This window comes from Haliotis cracherodii, unplaced genomic scaffold, assembly GCF_022045235.1.
Source record: "Haliotis cracherodii isolate W230 unplaced genomic scaffold, xgHalCrac1.p SCAF_4, whole genome shotgun sequence".
Lineage (NCBI taxonomy): Eukaryota > Metazoa > Mollusca > Gastropoda > Lepetellida > Haliotidae > Haliotis > Haliotis cracherodii.
The window spans coordinates 63,370,603-63,379,387 of record NW_027266297.1 but is presented as its reverse complement, the minus strand read 5'-3'; the positions used below and the strand labels follow the sequence as shown (position 1 = coordinate 63,379,387).

At 46.4% G+C, this 8,785-nt stretch overlaps 1 protein-coding gene, 1 non-coding gene and 1 pseudogene across 2 annotated transcripts; all 3 read right to left on the bottom strand.

Annotated features, from left to right (window-relative positions):
• Positions 1 to 2,529: 2,529 nt before the first annotated feature.
• Positions 2,530 to 4,524, bottom strand: LOC139480026 (uncharacterized; annotated as a pseudogene).
• Positions 4,525 to 4,586: 62 nt separating this feature from the next.
• Positions 4,587 to 5,798, bottom strand: LOC139480021 (uncharacterized). Its single transcript, XM_071262997.1, has one exon. The coding sequence runs from the start codon at positions 5,766 to 5,768 to the stop codon at positions 4,587 to 4,589; it is 1,182 nt and encodes a 393-aa protein (XP_071119098.1). The 5' UTR covers positions 5,769 to 5,798.
• A 1,079-nt stretch (positions 5,799 to 6,877) lies between these two features.
• Positions 6,878 to 6,982, bottom strand: LOC139480633 (U6 spliceosomal RNA). Its single transcript, XR_011654466.1, has one exon. It is a non-coding gene; the product is annotated as a U6 spliceosomal RNA (small nuclear RNA).
• Positions 6,983 to 8,785: the final 1,803 nt, after the last annotated feature.

The window sequence follows — 8,785 nt, the reverse complement described above, 5'->3', positions numbered from 1 at the left end:
GGTTTAACAACGCGTCAAAGATTATTGCACTTATATAGCGACGTGTATGTACGTGTGTGTGTTTGTGTGGCTACGTGTACTAGTCAGGACTGATGCCGATTTATAGTGCTAGCTCAGTAGTAGTAGTAGTAGTAGTAGTAGCAGTAGTAGCAGTAGTAGTAACAGTAGTAGTAATAATAGTAGAAGTAGAATTTAGGGCGATATGGTTCCATTTAAAGCGATGTTTGCACCCAACTCGTAACAAAACGTTAATTCAATCTTTAGAAAAACTGCATACGTACAGACACAGTTACTTCCCTTATCTTGCTCTGCCCACATATGCCCACGAATTTGAGTGTAGACCTCCACAAATTCTGTATCTAATTCTTGTGCTGTGTTGCATGCATCCAACAGTCACCGGTTTACAGGCCTATATGATTGTATAGCTTGTCATTTAAATTCTAAATCCGCGTCCTTCGAATACGCTCAACATTTGTATTGAAAGTCGGTTTTAGTAAGCGGATATAAAGTCTAAATTCTGCAGAAACCGTAATAGTATACATTCACCCTCATTGATGAAGATAAACAACACACTCAATGACTTAACTCTCTGACTATTCTGTAAGAAAGCCACATCCCCTCGGTGAAATCCTCCAAGCGCTCTGCCCTGAGAAGGTCGGTGGTTGGATCCCCGGTCGCGACATACCAAAATACATGGGATGGGGTATCCATTCTACCCTCATTGGGCGAATACTAAAAAACCGGTGTAATGAAGTATTTGGAACCCCATACTATTTGGACCTGAACCCATAGTACTATGACCCCCCGATCCTTCTTTCATAAAAAAATACATAGCAATTGGACCTCCCATCCCAAAGTACTATGGCTCTTCCGTGGCTATTGGACCCCCTGACCTAAAATAATTGGACTCCTATAGTAATTATGTCCCCATAGCATTTGGGCCCCAATAGTAATTTGACCCCACTGTATGTATTTTGACCCAAGCGATTTATACCAGCATAGCGGTTAAAACGCTGGGCAATGATCAAAGTTAATCCCAAGTTCGAATTATGCCAAGGCGACGGAACTGTCAGTTGTAGACATTCGTATTATATTATGCAGTGGTAGGGTGCAATGTTACACTGTGATTTACAGCAGTGTCCTACTTCCTTCTCCTGATATAAGGACTTGAATGCAGGTGAATCTATTTGTGGTGATGCGATTTCCCCTTAGTTTCTGACCCGTCATTGAATATCCGAGGCAGCACATCACAGGCACCTGGTGTTTATCAACAAGTGATTTTTTTATTTTTAAAACAAATAATTATAAAAATTATAAAAAAGCCTCGACAATCTTAGCATTGTATTCTCCACTATATATAATGTAAACACCAGGTGCTTGTACAGGGCATATACTACATGTATATAAATTATCTGTGCAAAGTTACCCATTCGCATGGTATTCATGTACAACAAGACCAACAGACGCACTGTTTCTTGATGACATCATCAACGATCATGTTATATCATCGTATCCGGCAGAATGTCAAAACACTTCATAATGAAAGCTCTCCAACTTTATTCCCTGCAAAAGCATCACCAAAGGATGTTTTTCGGATGCGAGGTGACGGAGACTGCCTTTTTTCGTTCATTAACTTTTGCAATTTTTGGAAGCCAGAGTCTTCATGGTATTGTCCGAACTTCTGAACTTCAGTTTATGGAGTCCCACGCACATCATGTGGATGATATATCTATCACTCCTATGGAAGAGTATATAAGCAGAATTTAAATGGATCTTGATGGTACTTGGGTAACTGTTATAAAGTTGTAAGCTTCTTAACAACCGTGTAACTATGAATTGACTTTATTGGGTAATCCAAAAGAGATAGTGACCTAAAATAGCCAAATATCATACGACTTCGAGTGTCCACCATCTTGGATGCAAGGCGAAAATATTTCAGCGCGTTTGACGCTACTGAGAATGCCCCCTGCAGAGTTGGAGGAACATTCTGCGGTAGAGCGACGGAGTTGACCAGAGGCTATCAGCAGTATATCCTGTCCAGGTTATTCAGGTCCGTTGTGTTTGTGTGTCTGTGTGTGCGCCGTGCGTGCGTGCGTGTATGGTTGTCTGTGTCTGTCTGTGTGTGTGTACGGGGGCGGGGGTGAGAGAGGGGATTTAACAACAAGTAAGGTCATCTTGAGCGGGACGGTAGATGGATTAGCATATGATCTATGATTCTCTTTAGGTAGAAAATGATGTTCGACCTGGTAGAAGTGTGTAATCAAACCGCACAGCATTGGTCTTTGACTGACTGTGGCGTCAAAACAAACTCATTCATTTATCCCGCGATATGCCAAGGAGAGGCACGGGCCACCGAGCCGTTGGTGCCCGTGCCTGTAATAAAACAGAAGATGAGATTGGGTTAAATGGCCGAGGGTGTGCAGGTACTAGTGGGCTACTTAGCTGCTAATTGTATATACCAAAAATGCTACCGTTGCCATGGCCACGCGCGTGGCCGACGGCGATTGCAGCTAGCGCTGCTGGCCTGAGACTGCTACCGCTGTCCGGCCCCCACGGTAGCATATTTAAACGCTACCATTGCTTGGCAACTCCCACGTTGCCAAAAGCAGCTCCACGCTGCTGGCCTAAGTCAGACTGCCGCTGCCCGGCCCCAGGTAGCCGGCCAAAGCAGATCACACTGCCCGGCCCCATTAGCAAAACCATTGTGCGGCTCCCGCCGCGGACCCAACTGTCAGCTACCGCTTGACAAGACGACTTCCGCCGCCGGGCCCATATACGTGGCAACTGTTTGCCCCAACGTATGTTATTCTACGATTCCCCGGCTGAAAAGTCGGGAAAGACAAGGTTCCCACTGAGAAGCAGGTAACCCCGGAAAGGTTCCCGCTGAAAAGCAGGTAGCCTTAAGCACGAGTATTAATTTGGAAGCAAGTTAATTTGTTACTAGCAGTGTAGCCCACAAGAACCCCGCCACAAAGCACCAGAGTGCTACCCCACACCCACGGCCACGCGATACGCGGAGATAGCATTGTTGCCCGGCTTGCTTATGCACTGAAAGGAAACACTAACCTGTGGAGATAATATCCTTACTGGCGCAAAACGAGCGCCAGGGCATGCAATAAATTGTCCGTAAACACACACAGTCCTTTGTCACTGAGGTGGACGCCCTCCCAGGCGTACCATGTCTTGTCAGATGCCAGGATCTGGGGATGTGGCACTGTTGTACCGCCGAGCTCTTTGACTCGGTTGGTCAGTCGGCGGTTGATATTCTTCCGCATCCCCTCGATCTTTCGTGGATCCCTGGCATCGTGCCAGTAGCGCCTGGGCAGCATTGAGGATACGATGATCTTGGTGTCAGGAAGCTGGAGTTGTATCCGAAGGATTGATGCCACCATGTCAAGGTAGAGTTGGCTGCCTTTGACCGAGCACAGGTCGTTGGAGCCCAGGTGAATGATGAGGGCTCTGGGGCTGCGCCGTGTCGCCTTGACCTGTGCATCCAGAATGGTGTCCAGCTCCTTCCACCTCATCCCCCCTCGTGCCAGCCATAGCATCCTCGGTTGGTTCGGGCTGGTGCCCTTCAGGAGCAAGTACTGCCGTGCCCTGGCCATGTAGCTGGATCCCACCATCCAAACTGTAAACAATAAGAAGTGTAGTAAGTACCATGAAAGACTATTTGATTTAATTGTGCAACATTGAATTTGTTGGTAGGCGTATGTAAGCATTGTAGCAATCTGATTTCCACCTGCCGTATTGTTGTATGAGGTGTTCAGGCACCCCGTTCATGGCTGCTGATGTGGCTGCCCCAATGCGGAAGGAGTGCGAAGAATAGCAGGCCGTGTTTATGTTGCTGTGTGCTAAGGCCTTTTTTAGGAGTGCCTGGAATTGGTACCTTGTAACGGGGGAATGGTCAAAGTGGACGAATGCATGTTGTGGGCCGGAGGGGCGCGCCTCCAGGTAGTGCTTGATGGCGACTACCGGACATAGCGGATTACCTGGTATAGGTGACATTGTAACTGTTGTCCCCATCCTGTACTGATCAGACTTTGAGTGTGGTAAATGGATTGAAAGCTGCTGGGGGTTGCCCGAGAAGCTTAAATTCTGGATGGCGCAACCTGTTTTTGAGGGTCCAGTTTGGACGAGTTCGCTAACCCTAAAGAAACCGAAGAAGGCTGTGCAGTAGACTGCCTTGAACAGCCTGGCTTCATATGCTGATGAGCATACGTGAGGCAGATTGTTGGTTACTACCTGCAGCAGATCTGCAGTGATCGGTTTTCTGGTGTCTGGTCGGCCCGCTGATTTGTGTAGGCCGGTTACAATCTTGCCTATCAGGAAATGGTTTGTACAGTCGGTGAGCCCATGGAATTTGTGGTGTGAAGACAGCGCTGCAATGTAAGTCTTGACTGTGTTAGGGGAGTGGTGAGTGACTGACAGATAAGCAATAAAGTTTACGACCTGATCCAGCGGGACTGGCCACACCTCTTGTAGCTGGTGTGCGGACCGGAACTGGTGCAAGGCATTGATGCCTGTTTGGTAAGTGGCCCATGTATTAGTAGACAGAGATTGTTGTAGGAGTCTGCCGGCTTCCTGCCTCAGATCAGCCATATGTTGCACGGGATAGGTGTGGGGTTCTGGTCCGCGGCTGGTGCTGCCTCTCGGAAGCGTTTGAGCTGAAACCTCGAGAGAGCATCGGCAATAGTGTTAGCAGTGGAACATACATACTTTGCCTTAAACATAATATTATATCGGAGACACTGCAGGATTAGGCGACGGAGTAGGCTCATCACTCTGGGGGCCTTGGTTGACTGCTTGTTGATTATTGTTACAACGGCTTGGTTGTCGCAGTAAAAGAGGACCTTTTTGTTTGCGAGTTGCTTGCCCCAGATTTGGATGGCCAGTGTGATGGGGAACAGCTCCAGGAGCGTCAAGTCCCGTGTAGTTCCATCCGTCACCCACCGGGGTGGCCATGCGCCGTTAAACCATTTGCCCTGCATGTAGGCCCCAAAGCCGGCGCCACCTGCTGCGTCTGAAAACAGCTGGAGGAAATCGCTGTCCACCCATAGTTGGTCCTGAAACACTGAAATGCCGTTATAACTCGTAAGAAATGTTAACCACATTTGTAGGTCTTCCTTGACCCAGCTGGTAATCCTAATGTGGTGAAATGGTTGCTTACCTTTGCTAAGCAGATCGATTAGCCTGCGGCTGAATGCCCTTGCCATTGGTATAGCCCTGCACATAAAGTTAAGCTTGCCTATGAGGGACTGAAGGGCCTTTTTTGTGACCTTGATGTTACCTGTTGACAGGATGTCTTGGATTTCCCTTGTTGCCTCCTTGATCTTGGGCTCTGGGATTCTGATCTGCATTGCAATGGTGTCGATTTCCAGCCCTAGGAATGTCAGTTTGGTTGTGGGGCCCACCGTCTTGTCGTGCGCAATAGGAACCCCAAGCTGTTCAAGTGTATTCACGCATCCGTTGAGGTTGTCTGAGCAGTGGCTGGTGCCTGCTGTGCCCCCCGTTAGGAAGTCATCCAGGTAATGCATGACCGGACACGTTGGAAGATGCGATTGCATGCACCATTGCAAGAAGGTACTAAACGTTTCAAATATGGCGCAAGATATGGAGCAGCCAAATGGTAAGCATTTATCGAAATAGAACTCACCTTCGAATCTGATGCCTAGCAGCTCGAAATCGGATGGGTGGACTGGTATAATTCTAAAGGCCGACTGAATGTCGAATTTTGCTAGTAATGCTCCCTTTCCCAGTTGTTGCACCATCTGGGTAGCTTCATCAAATCTGGCGTACACAACGGAGCAGTGTCGGTTGGACCCCATTCCCTCGAAAGCAGGTCCTAGAGCTATGGGAATGTTTGCCACACTTACCGCATTTGTGAGTGTACTTACAGTTGACCCTGCTACAGCCAAATTTATTGAAATCCCAGCATACCTGACTGGCGATGTCCCCCTGTACGCGTGTCATTGCGCCCCGTCCGCCTGATTCTGGTTGTAGTACCGGCTGTGTTACCATGTACTTCAGCCACAACTCCCCGTCGATGTTGTCCCAGTGTCGTGAGGGGTCCCTTGACATTCTGTGTCGGAATTGTTGGTCGTAGGTTGACCAGGCATCCCCCCCGAATCGAAGTGCCGCCGTTCTTATGGTTTCCATGTAGGACAGCAACCCCTGGGTTGTGCGGACCTCGGAGTGCCTACTAACGTAAGTACACATGAAAATGTGGAAAGCTGAAGTCCAGCTTGCCAGGGACAGGCGCTTTGCTTGCTGTTTTATTGGTTTAAAAATTACCTTACCTGAGGAGTCATACGCCATGGTAATCGTACCGTCCTCGTGACTTCCCTCGGTGTTTGGTAGTATTGTGCCGAGGTCGACATACTCGCCACGCCAGATTTTTTCCCTCACCTGTTGTTTGACGTGCGCGTCTATTCCGTCCGCACGGAAGGAAAGGGAATCCCCGTATCCAGCGATGTGATTGGCTGGGGCCGCGTCACCGTCGGCCTCGTTGTGCGCATCGGGGATTCTCCCTATGTTGGGCGAAATGGCGGGAGAACTAAACCAAGCCTTACCTGTTGGTTTGCGCTAACCGGGCCGGGCGCTGAATGTTCCAGCAACTGGAGTATTCTTCCCAGTTGCTCGTTTACCTGGGTAGCCGAGTTGGCAACCTGCGCGGCATTTACAAGCTGCGCCGATTGTACGTTAATTCTGTTGCCACCTTCGATATTTCCGTAATTGGCAGACTCACCATCAGCTGTTGTCTCCTGTACAATGTGTACTCCCGGGGTTTGTCTTCTGGTTGTCCTGGCCTGCTTGGCTCCCCTCACAAGCTTGTGGTTGACGGTTGCTCTTCTCTTGGGAGGCATCACGAAAAGTCCTAAAAAATATGGAACGCTTCACGAATTTGCGTGTCATCCTTGCGCAGGGGCCATGCTAATCTTCTCTGTATCGTTCCAATTTTAGTATATGTACAGCGATTAGATACAGTGACACACGTGTGTACTTGGGGAAGGGCTGCTCGCGAATGACGGACTAACAAAGGGCGGGATGATGCTTGCGCGGGATTATTCCCCGGGCACGGTGCCGAGTGGTGGCCCGGGGTGATTGAGTTACGAGGGGTGATTGGGTTACAGACGTAATTAGCCCATGGTTTGGATACGCGCGATAAAGTCATTTAGTAGTGAGTACTAAATGTAATTACTTGAACTGAATGTTCATCTTAATTGTTATGGATGGTCACAGAGACGTGATCCAGAGAACAGGGTGTCATTAGATAAAAATAACAATAATAGGATTACCAGAAAAACGAGGCATAACACCCAAGCCAATAAGCTTCGCTCATGATCAGGAACACAAGAATAAGTCAGTACAAGAAAACTGCCCCGTAATTATATATGACAGGCTAGTCGGGTATAACATGTATATGTGACAACAAAGTAATTAAAATGAAGAGCAGAACTGATGACAGTTACCAATAAACGTGGACGTGTTATATCGTCACTGCAAAAATAATGAGTGTTTGTCTTTAGTATTAGCGATATTGTCTATGCTCCACCGGTGCGTAAGCGTTAGGCTTACTATCTAGTGGTATAAATATTGCAAGAAATTGTATTTCTGAAGACATCACGATACAGATTTTATGATGCATCACGTCTGTACTAGCGCTTGATAACAACCTTGTGTTTGGGTGTTTCAGAAGTTGAAATTGCTGCTCTTGATATTGTTAATTCAACTTTGATACTTTGAACAATATAAGGTTATATGAGAGTATGACTTTATAACGGCAACATGCGTTAATGTATATCTGATATATATATATATATATATAGGATGACATAGCATTAGAACAAAGAGTAGTACGTCCAGATTAGTGTAAAGCAATATTTAATGATTAAATTCAACAACTCATCTTTTAAGTCTTTTTTCCTGACTTAAAAGGAAATGCAAGAACACAATCGTCCGGAATACAATGTATAATTCTGGTCCACTTCCATATGGCTATATAGCATACAATAAGCTCTCGGTCCCGATTTGAATCGGTTTGGGTGGCAGCCTAGATGGCCATAGAGTAGGTTCTTCTCTGAATCTCCCATTTCACTTGGGCTCCTCCTTAAATGGAGTTACTTGTTTCTTTCAAAACTATACAGTTTCAGAGACTAAGCATTAGTCTGAATAGACATCACCAAATTGGAATTTGAAACTCATCTGTTAACAGAAACAGGACACTGCTGAAGTGTCATGTACAAAGGGGAAAGGGGAATCCCGTCAAATAGGCGGGCGAACCTTAAAACTATTTATGAAAATTAAAATAAGCAATATCGGAAAAATGTATATGCATATAATATCTGGCAATAAACACCACGATCACCTTCTAAAAAAATAAGTTTTAAAAGCCGGTTGATATTCGTTTGCGTAATTGACGATTATTTAACTTCCGAAAGTATAAATCCTTTTCCTATACTCTGACTTTCCTGAGACTTGCGCTTTCCTAATTAATTTTAATCAAATTATTACGGTTCTTATTGTATTAGCTAATGGAAATGCGTGCCGATCAAGTATGTGCCTTAAATTTAAGCGACATTGTACGATTCCAAACTTATCACGAGACTGTGTTTATGAATAATTTTCAAAAAGTGGTGACATTAAATCTAGGAATTAATACTCGAAGTCGCGCGGGCACAGAACGGAAAATTTGGACAAGGCATTAACCAATCTGCATGCGCAGAACGATTGATTTCAGTACTTCCGCTAAGCACTTCCAGTACAGCGTCAAACTCGTGCCTGTAAT